Source organism: Empidonax traillii, unplaced genomic scaffold (assembly GCF_003031625.1).
Source record: "Empidonax traillii isolate 1590-97213 ecotype Southwest subspecies unplaced genomic scaffold, ASM303162v1 scaffold1038:size248295, whole genome shotgun sequence".
Taxonomy (NCBI): Eukaryota; Metazoa; Chordata; class Aves; order Passeriformes; family Tyrannidae; genus Empidonax; species Empidonax traillii.
In genome coordinates this window covers 43,989-61,861 of record NW_020956231.1, presented here as the reverse complement: position 1 = coordinate 61,861, position 17,873 = coordinate 43,989, and the positions used below count along the sequence as shown (strand labels likewise).

Genomic DNA, 17,873 nt, shown 5'->3' with positions numbered 1-17,873 from the left:
GTGAGTGAGCAGGGTGGTGATATCACATGGAATGCTCCACGGGACAACTGAGAAAGCACTAAAACATTGCACCTTTTCTTGAATATGAGGGCGTTTTTTTGTTCATTTAGCATTTGTTTCTGGCCCAGGTATGATTTGAGTCTTGGGGATAAGTAGGCTTTGGGGTGGCCCCTTGAGAACCACCACACTGCTCAGCTGCTCCTGCCCCACGTGAACCACAGAAGTGGACTGATGGGCTGCAGCCAAAGGAAAAAAGTGCCTTCAGTTTCCAGCTTGCAGAAAACATCAGGCTTTATTGCTTGCTACTATTCCCAGGCTTTATTGCTTGCTACTATTCCCAAGCTTCTCCCTCAAGCAACACTTGTGCTGAAACTGAGGATCCAAATTCAAACCCACTGAAGCAAACCAGAGTTTATTTAGCATTTATTACCCATTTTGTTGTCATATGTGACTTCTTCCGTCTTGATTTTTCCTCTGGTAAAGACAGACATTTTATTTTTTTAATTTTTTTTTAATAAAATATATAAAACATTGTGCATTGCTATCCATAGGAAAACTGTAGTTCAACAACAACAACAACAACAAAAAGAATAAGGCACATTGCTGTGCAGCATCTTCAAATATATATATATTTAAAACAAAACAAAAAGAAAACCTTTTTCAACCTCTTTGAGGTTGTTAACTTCTCACCAGTCACTGACACATCTCTTATATTACCATAATTTCACTGTTGGAGGTGGGTTGGGTTGTGTTTGGCAGGGACCAGCAGGGAGAACAGACTCAAAAAAATAATAGGATTTTATCCCTGAGGTGTCAGTAAAAAACCTAAATGTTCCCATTGAAAAGGAAGATGAAAAGACAGCCATAAATAACTGAATACACTATGGCGAACATCCAAGCACCGAGATGATTTCACGATGGAAGAATCCCCCTCCCCCCCATCCCCCAGTTCTTAACAAGTCAAAATTGCTGTTGGGTTTTAATCAGGTTAATCTCATGGCTTCTGAAGTCACAAGACAATCCGTCAGGATGCACTTCCCCCTCCCTCCTCGAATCATCTTTCCAGATTTGTCATTTTGTTCACAATGCTCCCACAGTCCTCAGGAAAGGGAAACCAAAAAAATCCTTAATGAAAACCAACTCCTGGGAGACTTCTCTCCTCAGCCAAGAGAGGAGCGCTCGTATTGCAGCGTGCCAAACACCATATCCCGTGTGGGAGGACTGTAATTGTCACCTTCCTGCCTGCTACTAAGAAATGAAGTTGGCAACCACCTCTATTGAAACCAGAAAGTGTCCGTGAAAAGGGGTGATAGCAACATGTAACGGAGAAGGAGATGGGGAAAGCTTTATTGCTGTCCATCCACACCGCTCCAGGTGGCACACCCGATAGGAAAAAGGGAGACACCCACATAATATTCCTTCCCCCCCTCTCCTCTATCACGTGTGGAGCAGCCCCAGGGTGCAGGGCAGGACGGCTGGACTCCCAATCACTTCAGTAGTAGCGGTTGAGGCTCCTGGTCCCTGGGATGTCAGGCTGGCCGTTCATCCAGATCTCCCGGATGATGCGCTCCCGCTCCTCCAGCCTCTGCGCCCGCTCCAGCTCCTCCGCCGAAGTGAAGACGTTCATATTCAAAGTCCTCTCGAACCTGCGGTGCCTGCGGGCGGACAGGTCCGAGGTGGTGTCCGAATCGTCGTCGCTGTCACTGCTGTCGCTGTCGCTCTCCCGCTCCCGAGGAGGCTTTTTGGAGGAGGAGCTTTTGCAGTCCGTCCGGCAGGACACCCTGAGCACCAGGGCCAGCAGGGTCAGGACAAGTCCAATGCACACTCCGGAGACAAAATACAGAGCAGCCCGCTCAGGGTTTTCTGGCAGGAGAAAGGAAATGGTGGTCAAGAACAACTCTCAAAAGAACAGAACACACACAGCCTCTCCCTCTCCAAGCACACACCACGCACGGTCTCTGGAGGGGCAGAGTTTCCAGTGACTGCTTTTACGTCCATGCCTCCCTTTGCCTCCTCCCCCCGAGGGAATTAGGAAGGAGAATTTAAAAGGTGGATTTGCTGCCAAGGCATTTGCCCACATGCAGAATGTGGGTTTTGCTGTAGCCATGTCTTGGAGTTGTCTGGAAGGCAAAAGAGCACCCCACGGAATTAAAAGCTATTTTTCATGGGGTTTTTGCCAGCATGCTACACACCCAGCAGCAGGTAAGTGCATCTTGCTGTCACGTCCACTATCTTCATAACAGGCATAAAGATGATTACAAAACTTTATATGCTCTCTGTGCTGTGGCCCAGCTGAAGTGGGAGGCTTGGCAGCACGGAAAAAATGCATATTATTTATTCATAGGTTTCATTTGCTTATCTAAGGCAAATGTGCTGGCTTCCTGCCCAGACCACCAAAATGTATACCTGTGCTCCACAGGCATAGCTGGAGTCAGTGCACTAACAGGATGAATGCTGCATAGCCACATTTCTGAGGTGATATAACAGGACTCCAAAGGATCCACAGTGCCTTTCAAACTAGGCCATCTTATTTATTTACCACATTCTTTTCTTTTTTTTTTTCCATGGGACTACTTGGAAGTGTAATTATAATAAATGTTGTAACTGCAATTCCCCTGGGCTGAATCACATTTTTTATAGGCACACTAAATGGGTAAAGGTGAACCCAGCAGAAGTGCCAAGGCCAGTTCTATCCTGCAGTGTCTGTTGGGTGTCCTGCATTGAAGGATGGAATCAGTTCCTCAGATGAGTCTTATTCCCTTGAACTGAGTGATGGATCTGTAACAGCTCCCACCAGCTGAGAGCCTGACATTTGGCCTTGAAAGATCTCTTTGGCTAAAAGACTCTACTTTTACTTCCCCCCACTGTGTTTTTAAAAGCTGCCCTTTCCAGCTGGTCTCCTTAGAGCAAAGTTTGCAGAAGGTGAACTGGAAACTATTTGAAGATGTTCAAAAATCAACAGGACAAACCCCTGCTCTAATTTCAAAGCTGGCTCTAAATCTGAAGTTAGTCGTGTTCTGAGCAGGAGGTTGGACTGGAAGACTCACAGAGGCCTCTTCCAACCTAAATTATTCTCTAATTTTGCGGTCAGAACCCAAACACTGTTTCGTGCACTGTTCAAGGCAGTGTGTAGTTCGGTGCCTGGATGTGCTCATAGAACAGTTACAGAGACAAAACACCTTTGTGCTCTTCACTTCTCTCTCAAATGAATCTCAAAGGTGACTGACAAGCCAAGGTGGAGGAAGATGTCAAGATAGTCTGAAAACTGGTTAATAAAACATTAAACTGATGGTTGACATGGATGACATGGGGAAAAAATCAGGCTGAGAGGGAGCAAAAAAAGGAGGAAAGTGCAGCAGACAACTTCAGTAAGCCCAAAAGAGAAAGAGGTGGACCAGCTTCCTGCAAACTCTGCTGTGACACAACAAACAGGGCACTAAACTGAATGTGCCAGTGGGCTCATGAAGCGCAGGTTGAAACTAGATGATCTTTAAGGTTCATTCCAACCAAACCATTCTATAAAATGCAGCGGTAGTTAGTTGGAAATCCAGGTGAGACCAAAGCCAAAGGCTTTAAACTGAGATATTTTGACAAAATTGAAACAGCCAAAATCCAAAGGTAAAACAGACGATACCAGAGCAGGCATGAAGGACGTGCCAATGACCCCTGCAGCAGCCTGGCAAGTGAAATCCTTGCTCCAATGAAGCTCATGGCTACTGTGAACTCAGGGGACAGGACTCAAATTAGAACTTCAGCCTCATTTGTGCAGTAGCAAAACTGCTGCTGCTGCTGCCCATCTGGTCTTGTGTGAACAGTGAAGAAGTGGCTTAAATTTCAGAGATTTGGAAACTCCAGGGAAAGGAGAATCATGCCTGAAGAGACTTTTACCTCCATGTGCAATGTAACTGAGGACACTAATCACCAAGGTCCTTTTGCAAGTAGCCCTAAGGAGGGCTCTGGGGACACCTGGAGCGTGGGAGTGTGAGAAGAGCCATCAAGCAGGATTGATGTGTTCATATTGGAAGGCAATGGGTCCAGTCTGTCCCAGCTCTGCCTGGCTGACAGGACACCAGGCGCACTTTCCTGAGCACCACATTCTGCACACACATGGGCTTGATTTGGTTGCATTAGTTCCACTGCTTGTTCCTTCAAAGCAGCTCATAAAAAAGGCATGGATGGGAGCCTGAGACACAGACACATGCAGTTTCTGTGCCCCCATTTTTTTGCCCGTGTCCTGCTTTTCCTTTCTCCTCCCCTCTCTCTTTTTCCATGCTACTGTATGCAGCTTATGAGGAAAATGCACTTTGATTGCTACTTAAGTAACCATCTTTCATCCCCCGCTCGTGCTTGTACGTACAGCCCTTCATGCCGTGCGATGGCTGTAATTGAATCTTTGGGCTCCAGTGGCATTTATGAGCTCCTACAGCTACTCTGTCAATATCTGAGACACTGTCTGGACTTCCTCACAGAGCTATAACCTTACGTTCAACCGCAGTCTTGGCATTCATCATACGTACACTCCACTTGCACAGCAGCAGCATCTCTTTTTTTTTTTTTTTTTTTTTCACAGCAGAAAGAGCAACTTAAGCTAAAAACCATGAGCTCACTCTGCTTTTTCTCAGTTGAAGTCGCCAAGTCAGCAATAGCCTAGATTTAGAGGTTTGACGGTCCATAAGTGATTTTGAGAGCCTCCCCAATGGCATGTTCTACTTGCAAAGACCAAAGAGGGGCACCCTCTTCAGCAAATGGATGCTAAGCGTCTCCCAAAAGCTCAAAAGTGGATCAGGTGCCTCATATCAACACTGAAACTCCTCAAAACACTCATTATACTTGAAAAAAAAGTTCTTTAAAACTGTGTGGACATCAGTAGCAGGAATTAATATAATTCTGATATGCATTCATGTGAATGTGTGTGTGTGTGTACACTCATTAACACATAGATTTTAACCAGTGTAGCTTTTTCTTCCACTGCTGTCGGTGACAGCTCAGAGCTTTTAGCAGGTCTCAGTTGCCATCAGTTTCTTTAGCTGGGGTTACCTTTCCCCTTCCCTGTCTTTCTCTTTCTTGGTTGAAAGCACTGATGAAAATGTCACTGATTCAGGCCTGAATTTAATCCATGCAGACAGATATATAGTCTACATAACCCTCTATACAAAAGCCACCATTTTCTAGAGACTCAAACTGGCCAAAAAATTAGAAACACATTTTATTTTATTTTTCCAACCAAACCAGAAGCAATTACGGAGCCTATTTCCTGAGGGCTAACAATCTGCTGGGAGCATCAGCCCAGACTCTCATTAATTCCCCAGGAAATGCCACAGGCCAAGGTTGTTATTGCTATTATAATAAATTGTTTCAATAAATAAAAAACAATCTAGGCATTAACGCTGCTGGCTTTCTGTGATGGCTTCATGCATTCTGAAACCTCAGTGGGGAGGAAAATTTCAGAGGGCCCCCAGGAAAAGGTGCAGCATCAAACATAGTCAGAAAAACAGAAGGAGCAGTATCTTCTAGGGAATTTACTGTTAGCCCCACAGGCTACCAAAATCCCCTTGTGGAACAGAAGAAACTCTCCAGGAGCCCCTTATTAATAAGACTCAGGTCAAGAAGTCTAAAAGTTGGAATGATATCCCCTGGGTTGTATTTTGGAAGCCCCTTGTTAATACCTTGGCAGCAAAGCTTTGCTTATGGAAGAAGAATAAAACAGGGATTTGTGGAGGTTTCCCGCCAACCACTTCATCCTAATTGCAATAATAAAACTGGAATAAGTCCCTTGCCCAAAAAGGAGAAACTGGAAGAGCTTTGATACAATTTGAATGTTTAATATTTATATAAGCACGAGGGACGGTTCTGCTCCTGCTGATAGACTGTGACTGCAAAGACAGTTCCAGCTGTCACTGAGACTGGTGAAGTCTTTCCAAACACTCAGGCAAGTTTTGGAACAGGTCCACAACAAATAACAGGTCTGAGGTTTGTAGGCAGAGATTGCATCTAGTTTAAAACCTAATTCTATAAAGAAAATCAGCTTTCCAAGTGTATGTCTGAGTCTTGTGTAAGACTGAACTCTAAATAATGTCTATCTGTTTGGTCAGCTTCTATATTCACTCCTTATTGATGTTGTTGACACTTTCTCCCTGTTTCTGAAGAAATAGATTCTGGAAGCTGTGCTAAGACTAACACCTAACTGGCTTCGATACTTAACCTTGATGACAGCTGCAAATCAAGATTCCTGCAAGGAGGTTTTGCTTCCTGCTGTGCTGTGATTTTTACTACTCAGTTGTCCCTATGAACATTCCCAACATTTATATGGGAACATCAGTCAAAAAGATGGTGGAAATGAGCAGGGAGGCTTTCACCAGTACTGGCACTTCTCCCCTCTGTGCACCACAAGACTCTGCATGTATAAGTGACCAAGCCTGCAGACTCCTCATCTGCAGCTGCCCACCCAGAACTGCCATTTTGTGCTGAAAATGTGGACAGCACTGAGCACAGAAGTGATCCCACTATTTGTGGATGCTCTCCTCAGGCCAAGAGACACCCCAAAGCCAGGAGGCAGGAAAAGTAGCAGAGTAGATCATCCTTTCAAGCATTCACTTCACCTATGAAATAGCCCAAGCCCATAGCCTCTTTTTCCTGCAGTGGGTCTGAGGGTATACACGACCCTCTGTAATAAGAGAAAAAACATTTTTCTATGTTGCCCCTGCCCATTTACAATTTTCTTCTGCAAGCTCCTGTTTTGAGCCAACTCACCAGCCTAGGGAAGCCCTGAATGCAGCACTTTCAGTGTGCAGAGAGTACCAGAGGGATGTTTTCAGTGTCATGAAACAGAGCAGTTCTTGAACTACTGTTTCTCTTTGGCATCAAGGCCATGGTCTTGAGTGGGAGGAGTGGGAGGATGTGTGACCCAGAACCAGCCCTCCCTGGCTGCTGAAATCCTGCCTCTCCTGAGCAGTCACTATAATGGATCCTCTAGGGACATCAACAGCCATTGTGGTTTGAGCTGCCTTCAGGGCCCCAAACTCAGGAAAGCAAAAGAAAATCCAACTGTTCTGCTGCTCAAAATCTGCAATAGGAAGAGGGGTGGTTTTGCAGTGCTCTAGTTTTATGCAAATGATATTTATGCCCTGTGACACAGTTAGTCTTTGAAGTCATAAGTTAAACCTCTCCATGTTCACAACAAAATAAATCATGACACATCCATCATTTCTGCTAAAAGCAGAGGCTAATTTACATGTAGGAGAAAAAGATGGTTTAGGACATCTGCTGTTTCAATCCATGAGGAGGTCCATCAATTATTTTTGTAATAAATAACAAACTGAACATATATATCACTGAGTCTAAAACCCATCTAACCCATTAAGAACACTGAAACTAGATGATCTTTAAGGTCCCTTCCAACCCCAAACATTCTATGATTCTATGATACACTGGAAAACACGAGCAACTAGGTCCTAAACTCAGCACTGGAAATGAAAATCATGAAGTCTGACTTTATCTTTGTGACATCCAGTGAATGTGAACTCAGCACAAGGACACCACATCATGGCAAATCCCCCAGCAACAAGACAGTTAAAGTTGCTTGTGCTACAGTAAAACCTAGAGGCTCCTGCCAAGACTGACACCTCGGGAATGGGATGAATTGAGGCCTTGTGCCCTAAAAAAACCAACACAGAGTTAAAGAGTTCTGCTGTGGTCAATGGAAGCAAAGTCCACGGGGCATTGTCAGCAGCCCTGAATCATAGTCCCAACTGACCCTGCCCATAAATCCCACAACCTTCTGCTGCCCATTACTGGTCAGATGGGGAACATGATACTAATAGCATTTTGTTTTATAGTAAGGTTGGGAATGCAGGCATTTTCATGTCAAGAAATGGCAGCTGCAGGTAAGGGAGGGAGAAGTGCACAAGACAGAAGACTTCTTCAAAGCTTGTTTTTTATAATTTTTCCTTAGAGAAACCCATGCAAGAAAAAAATACACCCTATTCAGCTATCTTCCATGAACACTACTAATTCCACTTAATCTGCCCTATTCTTATAGGTGTCATGAAAAGATGGATCCTGATGCCACCACTAGATATGTAGAAGAGCAGAACTTCATATAGCCATTCATGGCCATTTTAGAATGACACTTCACTAAGTAATGTGCAGAAACACTCTTACTAATCTACTCAGTGAATAGAATCTACTCCAAAATGCAAAGCCAAGGTTAGCTATTTCAAATCCAAACACTTGTCTCTAGCAGCATGGTGGCATCTCAGCAAGAGCAAGAGCACGGCACCAAGAATGCACTGGTATTTAATGAATTAGCAGGGCTGAATATACACAGACATCCAAGAAAAAATTGACCACTGCCTTGAGAGGCTATTTACACAGCCACCAGGGCCTTCCTTTTGGGAAAGCAGCAGAGATTGTTCTGAAATATACTGAATTAGTACATCTAATGCTCCTCCATCCTCCATTTTTTGGGTTAGTTCCTTCAACTCTGTAGGCAATTCCTGCTGCTGACAAGGTACCTCCATGCTGTGGGAAATATTTGCACTCTATCACCTGCCTCTGCTGTCCTTTCACTGGTACTGACCCCAAGCACTCAGTAGGGCACACAACCTTTATTTCACAGAATCATAGAGTGGTTTGGGTTGGAAGGAATCTTGAAGCTCATCTTGTTCCAACCTCCCTGCCATGGGCAGGGACATCTTCTACTAGACCAGATCACTCAGGGTCCCATCCAACCTGGCCTTAAACACTTCCAGGGATGGGGCAGCCATGACCTCTCTGGGCAACCTGTGGCAGTTCCTCACCATCCTCACAGTAAACAATTTCTTCCTAATATTTAATATAAACCCACTCTCTTTCAGTGTAAAGTCATTCCCCCTGGTTTTATCACTTTTCTTTCACGTTTTAAAGTGAATCTTTTTAGAAGGCTGCTCCTCTGTTACTTGAAAGATATATGTGGGTGAAAGATAAGCTGTGATCCAAGGAAATCTTACTCTAAACTAAATTTAAATATTCAATTAAGTAGACTCTCAAGTTACTTCATCTTCACACTTCTACTGAAGATAAGCCAAATTCTCTTAAGCAGTGTAATGTTCTGAGTGCCGCTTATTTTCCAAATTATGGGACAACAAGCTTGCCTCCCTAATGAGCCAGGCTTTGATCTCCAGGAAAATGAAGCATTAGGAATAATACCACATGTAAGATTACACTGTATTTAACTGTAGATGAGAGTAAATCCAGTGGAAAGCAGAGCACAACAAACTCTGGTATATGTACTGTCTGCTAGAGCTGCCCCGGTCAGGTCTTTCCAGGGAGAGTTTACTGAGAAACGAATGAAATACATAAACAGTTCAAAGAGGCAGATTTAGCCTTAGGTGACTGCAAAATGAGGGTCTACAAAAAGCTTGCAAGAGACCAGAGAGATGGCAGCCACAAGACCTACCTGTGATGAAGGCATAGGCTGCCAGGATGTTGCTGAGCAGGGCCATCTCCGTGCTGACGCCCACAGGCTCCATGCTGCTGGTGAGCACCGGCAGTTGTGTCTCATCCACAGGACGCAGGAGGGGGGTGTTGTCTAGAGGGTAGAAAGTGGCTGATCTCCCTTTCTTCTTCTCTGCTTTGAAACAGAAATGGAATGAGGAACGATGAAACGATGAACGTGGCCCAGCCCTACCCTGCCCTATCCCCACCAGGTCAGTATCTGTGCTCAGAAATCTGGAGCTGCTCAACAGCAAACCACACAGATTTGCCCTAAACCTTCTCAAGCAGCTTCAGCTGAACACATATCCTGCCTGCATCCAGGCATCATCTTCTCTCCCCCATCTCCTGCTCTTTCATGTCACCACTTAGACACTCCCATCTACTCTACAGCAAATACACAATCAGGATTCTTTTCTCTTATGTAAATCAAAGGAGCCTTTATCAACAGTGGGTTCAGCTAAGCTCCTAAGGAGGACTGGGAAACACAGGCAGAGCCAGCAACCCTCTGCCAGTGTCACGCTGTAGTGACCCATCCACACCTGGCAAACAGACGTGCTTTCCCTCCAGCCTTTTTGGGGAAGGGCAGACCTTGGTTTATGACTTCCTTCAGAATCCTGCTTGTATTGTGTTTCACCCAGACACCATTTCCCCTTTGGAGAGGTGAGTGAACATGGGTTAATGATTTGATTTTATTTGTTGAAGACTGAAGCTAAGGAGGCAGCTCATTCCAGGAGGCTCAAAGAGACCCTTTCAGATCTTATCAGCTCGCTGTTGAGGGCTCCCCACACCTTGATCTGCAGGCAGACACCTCCTGCAGACAAAACACTAATTGTTTTCAACACAGGAAAAAGTCAGTGCAAAGGATGCAGCTCTGTCACCCATGTGAGTGTTTAACTACTGTTATTACAGATTTTCAGGCTCCCTTCCCTGGGTGTCTAGTTCTGAACAAAAGCAAGCATCGCTCTGTAAAATGAGACTTGCACCGGGCTCCCACTTATCTGCAGGTATTAAACTGAGGGAACTGCCAGTTCCATCTCCAATTATGCCACCAGCACGATGCATGCAAAGACATTCTGTCAGCAGTCATGATGCGAGATGGTCTCTGTGCATTTGCTGCCTGATCTGTCCCCTCTCCCTGCAAACCCAACAGCGTGAGACGTCACCTTCAGCTTCCTGCTGTGGGTGCCAGGAAGCAGCAACAGAAAGTGAGGGGCGTCAAAGAGAACAGGTAATACTGGATGGAGAGGGACTGAGTGCATGAACGTGCATGCTGTGATGCCAACTCCTTATCTGCCTCAGAGGAAAAGCAGTGGGGATGGTTGTCCAGGTGTCACTGCAAGGGATCAGCCCCAAGGAATGCGGGTGCAGCTGCATCTCTGCCACTGAATAGCTGCATGGCCTCGGGAAAGCTACATGTTAAAGGCCACCAAGGTGTTAATGACTGGCCTTCAAGCAAAGTTTTTAAACATGGGTGGCTCATATCCCAACGGGTAAAATATTCCAAGAACCTCTTGCTTTAGGAGAGGAGAGATCACTGCGGATCACTTGTGCAAATGGAGTCAGTGGGACACAGAAGATCAAGGGCAAAGTTTTAAAAAATCTTTTAATTCAGATGTAGGCACTAACATGCATTCTAATCTTTCCTTTATTCTCCCTGTCTGGTAAATCTGTCTGTACTAGTGGTTGAACTTTTCCCTACCACTGTTCCAAAGAAATCCACAGAAGCAGGGTAAATATTGCAATTCTAAAAACTGAAACTAAAACCTGGATACTTCAGAGCATTTCAAGTAGCACCATGCATCTAAAAGTAGGCAATGAAATCCTGCTATTAGGTGAGGGATAGCAGAAAGCCATTCAACTCTCCCTGTAGCAGACACTTAAAGCTTGATGGACTTGCTCATACACAGACATCTAAGACATCCAAGGGTGAGGAGGACATCCGTGCAGAGATGACAGGTATGAGAAGGGACATAGGGGAAACTCACCCTTCTAGAAACCAAGTAAACATCCCAGGTCATCACAAATGACACATTTATATGGGGATAACTGATCTTGCCTGAGATGTTTCCTTACTGAGGTCTGGCTCTGAACTGGTTAATCCAAAATCCCTTCACAATAAATGAAGGGCACCTCCAGGTTATAATCTCTTATGTATTTCATAGTCATATGTCAGATGGACACCTCTGCTGGGTATGAAGCATCCCTTGTAAACCACAATGTGCAATAATAGTGTTTTTAAGAGACAGAGGGATAACTCCTCTCAAGTGAGATGTAGAAGAACCCTTTTTTTTTTTTTTTTTAACTTCTAACTTGTCTAAAGAAGAGATGCAAGCAAACCAGTTTTTAAATGAATACTCATCTGCACACACTAAACTCCAGCAAAGAACACCACAAAACCACAGAACTGGTTTTATCATTGGCAGGATTGTACAAGCATAGACATGGAGGACAGAAAATAACTGGACTTATGAAGGAGGTAAAAAAAAAAAAAAAACACAAAATTTCACAAGAGCCTTGTGTTGTGACACTATGTGGTTCCCTGGCCCAGCAATTCACTCCAGGACCATAATAGAAGACATCCCCTTTCCTCCTTGCTAGCTTGGGTAACTTGTCTATGCCTAATCAGCTCACTACTGTTGGTTTTCTCTTCACCATTCTTAGCTGTTCCCAGTCACTTGAATGGTTTCTCTGTGAATTTAAACCAAAGCTGAGTAAAACTATTTCAGCCAGCAGTAATTTGCCCAGCACCACAGTATAAATATAAGAGACGTTACTCATGATACCAGGCTGACTTTAGCAAATAGTTTTAATAAGAGAAACAAAATGGAAAATGTCCAAGTATTTTCTTTGTTATTTTTCAAACATTTTTTTTAGCTTCCAATTTCAAAATGACATCTTTGTTTGAAAAGTGGTGCGTATTTTGAAAATGAATGAATAAACAATGTGAAAACTAAATAAAAGGTGTCACTTCTGGAAGTGAAATGTTTAGATGAATGAAAACGAGTTCAGGACATCTTTTTTCTTGCTTAAAAGTATCTCCAGGATCACAATATTTATTTGGGGCTAACTCAGAATTCTTTTCCTTGGCGATATTTCAGTAAGGCTTCCAAAAGGACAAATCTGTCATTGCCAGTTCTTAACTGTTTGTGGATTGGCTATTCAAGCTGTGGATTGACTTTGCCAGGAGTGTAGACAGAGACAAGGTAGCTTTGCCCATACCCACCCTAGAGCTGAATCTCTGGGAGCACAGGTTGGGAGTGTCATAGACCATCCACTGGATGTTGGGAAACAAACAAAACCACTGAGTAACCCAGTACATGCTCACCTATGCTTTTCTCTTATTCATACACCACGTCTTCCTCCTACTCACCTACCCCTATAGATAGCTGAGACTTTGTTCATATCTCTTCACTTTGCATTTTATGAAAATAGCATCATATTTCAAAGCTCAGTTGAAAACTTCTCCATCCCCTGTGAGGCAGATCTACTGTCTCTGCCCTGTTTTGGTTTGTTTGTTTTTGGTGTTTTTTTTTTTTGCCACTGTATTAGACAGGTCTGCAAAGTATTTCTGTGATGAGTTTTGACATGCATGGTCATCACGACTGCTATTTCAGGAAACTCAGTGTTTCTTGAACAGTTCCACAGTTCACTTTAGCCTGTCGCTGATCACACCTCAAAGCTTCCCTTCCTGGCTGTGACATGGATGGGGTTTGGGCACAACAGAGAAATCCAGATAAGAGGAGATAGAAAGGAATAGTTATCACAACACAGTTAGGTTTGGGGCAACATCACAATAGTCACAGTTACCTGGGAGAGCTCGTCCTATATTGGAAGGAGAGACATCAGAAAGGAACACGCCGTCCCCTATAACATCGGGATCAAACACTCTTGGCTGCAGTGGAAAATGTGGCTTCTGATATCCTTGGTAATTGATTGGTCTTGGCTGAGTTTCATGCAGAAGCTTCTTGGGAACTGAAAGAGAGGAGTAAGAAGAGCACAGTTTGTTAGAGTGAGTTATTTCAGCAGGTCAGAACGAGAATTGTCACATTATGCTACGGGCTCAGCTGATACTTAACTACACTGTGTGCAGCCCAAACAGAAATTCATCTTCCACTATGATGAATTCTCTCCAAGTGCAGGCCAGAGACATTCAGTGAGAGAATGCTGGAAACTATAAAGTGATTAAGATATTGTTTATTTACAATTAAGCCTTGAGACTAGGCTAAGGATCAGATTCAGATGTTTTATTTAGACACACATCTTTGAAACAAATGCCTAGTAAGACAGACTTTGGCCTCAGCCCTGTGCTTCAGAGGACTTCAGGTAGACACCTCTATTCCTACCATGACAGTGGGCTGGACAGGATGCCCTATAGCAGTGGGGGCTATAGGCTGTGCCTGAAACACTGCCTCTCTCCAGCCATGAAGTTGCTAGCTCAAGACTGAATATCAAAAGTTTCTGTCCACTCCAGATTCACAAAATCAGACTCTAGAGGATGCTGTTCACATGAAAACATAAAGCTTAAATCATTATACTTCACCACGAAAGTAAAAAATCCCACCTGTAAGAAACGCTTCCCACCCTCTGAGATCCAAAATACACCGTTCCCCATTGGACTTTAGGGCTGTAAGTACACTGTGAAAGGCCCACTCCCACCATCCTGAGCAGGGTGAAGACTCAGCTAATCCCTACTGCTCTCTGTGTTTTGTCAGCCACAGCATTAGCAATATGCAGGCAAGATGATGAGTTAATATGTGACAGTTTTTTTGGACATCTATGGTCTCTTCTTTGGACCAAAACATGCCTCATTAAGAAGAGTATTTTCTCCACCTTGATGCTGCAAGGCCAGTTCTTCAGCTGTACATCCAGGTAAAGAAATCAAAGCTTGTGTATCTATCTCCAGGTACACCCACTGAAGGTGAACCCACACAGTAAGTTCACGAATTTCCCCCTTAGGGACAAAGCACAGAGTCATTTACAGAGTTGAACCAGTTCTCTGCCTCGGCCACAGCCAACACCTCAGGCTATTTCAGAGCAAAGTGCTTCTCCATACAAAGAGAAGAGACGTATACAGGCCATTCTATTCAGAAATCAGAGGAAGAGAGTGATGAAAGACAAAAATAAATTAAAACTTCCAGAAGAGAAAGATTTATTTTCCCCGTCAGTGACTATATACTAATATATACATAAAACCAGACAACCAAGACTTAAGTGTGTTAAAGACACAGACTGTTAAGAACCAGGGACGATTTCAGTAGACCAACATGAACCACAAGTGAAGGTTTCTGGGATGCTCATCTCCCCTTTCCAAGTCTAACGGCACTAACCTCTCTCATTCCAAGCACCAGGCTTGCCACCTCCAAGTGCCTCGGTTGCCCCATGGCTCCATTTGGGATCATACTATCTCTCATCTCCACTCTTCACAGGGGCATTAAGAAGTATAATTAAAAATGCAAAGCACTCGGAGCTGCTTGGCAGAAGCATGAATGATTCTATGAAGGAGGGCTTGGAAAGAGTGCAACTCCAGAGCAGAAAGGAAATTCCTGCCTGCCCCCTGCAGCTAATCAGCTGCCAGACTGGAACGGGAGGTTTAATCATGTCCATTAAATTTGCCTGCATCACCCACCACATTACTACTGGTGGGTGAAGTGATCCAACCACCTTGTTTACATTATGTTCGACTTACTGCCTTTGCTGAGGCAAAGAAAATTGTAACTAGATTTACAGACTGACCTCCTGTTTTAGGCTGCCAGGACATCAGCGCTGAAGTTCTTGCGTTATTAGTAGAGTCATGCTAGGTCAGGAAACAGACAAAAAACCCCACAGCTTCTGAATATCAAAGAGCTGGCACAGCGGTTTCCAGTGAAACCTGAATTGGCAAACCCTGGTAGGAACTAGACAGGAGCAAGGAGGATACCTGTGCCAGGGAAATATCAGAGAGTCTGGGGAGGAGGTGGGTAGAACAGAGGTTATCCTGCAATCCACAGTCTGGGAGAATTGTAGTCTGGGTGCCTAATTTGAGGCACCCAAAGGGAGCCAGAAGGCACAGACCTCAGCACCATCCAAAAGTAAAGTGCCCTATTGCTGTATCAGACTGAGGACTTGAAAGGCATTTAAAAGACACAAGACAGTTTTCCTTTACACAGATTTCATCCAAACTGCATCCCAGTACCCCACTGATAGACATCCAGTGAAGAAAATGAAGCAAAAGGGACACACAATTTTTTAGCAGGTTTTGACGAGTCTTTCATGTTTCAGACTTACTTTTTTTCATAAATATCTTTCACCTCCCAGCACTCATGACCATCTCCTGGGCACAACACAGGCTTGGTGGGTCTGAATCTTTCTTAGAAAATGTGACAGCACCAGACACTTAAACATTTGAGTCAAGTAGGGGAAAGCAACACCATCTTTTCTACATTTAACATCACCTAAGGGAATTGAGCTATGACCTTTCCACCTTGGCATCTGTGCCACCACCATTCAAATGCTACCCACAGGACGAGGGGATGAGTCAGGTAAAGCAAACATTGCTAAATCAGTTGGCAACTCATCAACAGCATCCCAAAGAAGAGTATAAATGGACAAGTATTAAGGAGGAAGAATTCATAGAGACTATTTATTGTCACAGAACCCTATTGGAGTAGGGCTGTGCTCTCAACTCTTTGGGCTAGTTGAGGAAGTAAGAAGACTATCAAGTAGTCATCTGGTGTCTTAAAACACAGGTGACTGTGAGGACAGATTCCCAAAAAGCAGGCATGTGCTTAACATCCATGATTAGCACACCCTTCGGGACTTTCAAAAATCCTAAGAGGTGCTTGTCTTCACTTCAGCAACTAGATCAGTTTAAAACCCTGGAAGCAACTTAGTGCAACACAGGATGTCTACAGCACATAACCTTGGACTTTTCCATTTCAAGGGATCATTTTTCTCTGTGGACTCCATAAACATCTTGAGGACATTTTGCCAGGAAAGGCCCATCTTTGCAAAGAGTAAACAGAGAGGTGGCATGCAGCACGTCTGTTCTTTTTCTGGTTTATATGATGCTCAGCCAGTGCACAGCTCTCTTTTGATTTAGAAAGACTGTGAAATGGAAAGCCTTTCTCAAGTGTAAAACACCTCACAATTTCCAGTTAGCTCCTGTGTAGCAGCCAACTCCACAAGAAAGATTAAACATCTGGTTCCTTTGAAATGCCCTCCTTAAATTCTCCAGAGAGGAGTGCATCTGACACAAAGCATGGCATGATTTGAAGCAAGATGTCAGGAAAAGTTATTTATTATTAAAACCACCAGAAAAAAAAAAAAAAAAAAAAAAAAAAAAAAAAAAAAAAAAAAAAAAAAAAAAAAAAAAAAAAAAAAAAAAAAAAAAAAAAAAAAAAAAAAAAAAAAAAAAAGCACCTGGAATTTTAGTCTTATCTCAGTATTAAGTGCAGAAATCCTGGCAGGAAAGAGTTGGCACTTGGCCTGCTCTATTCAATCAAGCAGAGAAGTTAAAGCAACTCAGTCAGCAAAACAAGTGATGTATGTGGACAAGAGGGGAAGAAAGAGGGATTCAATCAAAGTGTTAACACACGTCATAGTCAGGAGCCCTGCACCTGAAAATGCACATGAGAAATGAGCAGGGATGATATGGAAGGGAAGAGTTGTTCCAGGGACCTCTGGGGACTTTCAGTCTCTCAGAGAGTAGCAGGCAGCCTTGAGATGTGGGTATTTATCCAAAAAATAAAATTCTACAGTGACTCATGCTGGGCAGTTGAACAGCACAGGCAAAAATGTAATTTTCCAGTCTCAAGCCCTGCTCTACCACCCACCCTGGGGTCCAACTGGGGCATCACCACATGGACTTCACGTCAGCTGGGACTTGATCTGGAGAGCAAAGTGTCACCATCACTGTGACACTCCATGAAGGCACCTGCAGAAGTTGGTTCTAGGCTATAAATCTGCAAGGCAGCTTTTGGAACAGCAGGTTCATTCCTCTGACATTACAGGTTTTTCAAGTCCTTATATAATCCCTCTGTGTCTGCTTTAAAAGCAATCCTAGCTACCAGCTCCCACTGCTCATCTGTCTGAATCAACATCATGTTAGCAATAATTTATACCAGCTCCCAAACCAAGACCTGCAATACCCATTTGCAATGAATTAATGGTACCAATCTCACAACAAAACCTCTCCTCCACTGCCTGGCACCTTCTCCCCTCTCCCTCCTGCGGCAGGAACAAGGATAAAGGAAAATCAACTGTGCTCTCATGGGCAGAGCAGATCCATCAGAGTCAGTACAAGCAACCAGCAGGGCAGTGTGAAAAGGCACATGCTGGTGCTGCTGACAGTATCCTTATTTGTACTTGGTGGATACTCCTTCTCCTGGGATTTTCACACAAGCACTCTCTTGTGTGGCCAG

The 17,873-nt window shown here is 43.9% G+C and overlaps 1 protein-coding gene across 1 annotated transcript in view; it reads right to left on the bottom strand.

The window, feature by feature from the left end:
* Window positions 1–396: 396 nt before the first annotated feature.
* EVA1A (eva-1 homolog A, regulator of programmed cell death) overlaps window positions 397–17,873 on the bottom strand; it is a 41,299-nt gene continuing 23,822 nt past the window's right edge. The window contains exons 2-4 of the mRNA XM_027904313.1: window positions 13,282–13,446; window positions 9,437–9,607; window positions 397–1,863 (exon numbers count right to left, since the gene is read on the bottom strand). Coding sequence (XP_027760114.1) covers window positions 1,493–1,863; window positions 9,437–9,509 — 444 coding nt within the window. The 5' untranslated portion in view covers window positions 9,510–9,607; window positions 13,282–13,446 and the 3' untranslated portion in view covers window positions 397–1,492. The remainder of the gene's footprint in view (window positions 1,864–9,436; window positions 9,608–13,281; window positions 13,447–17,873) is intronic.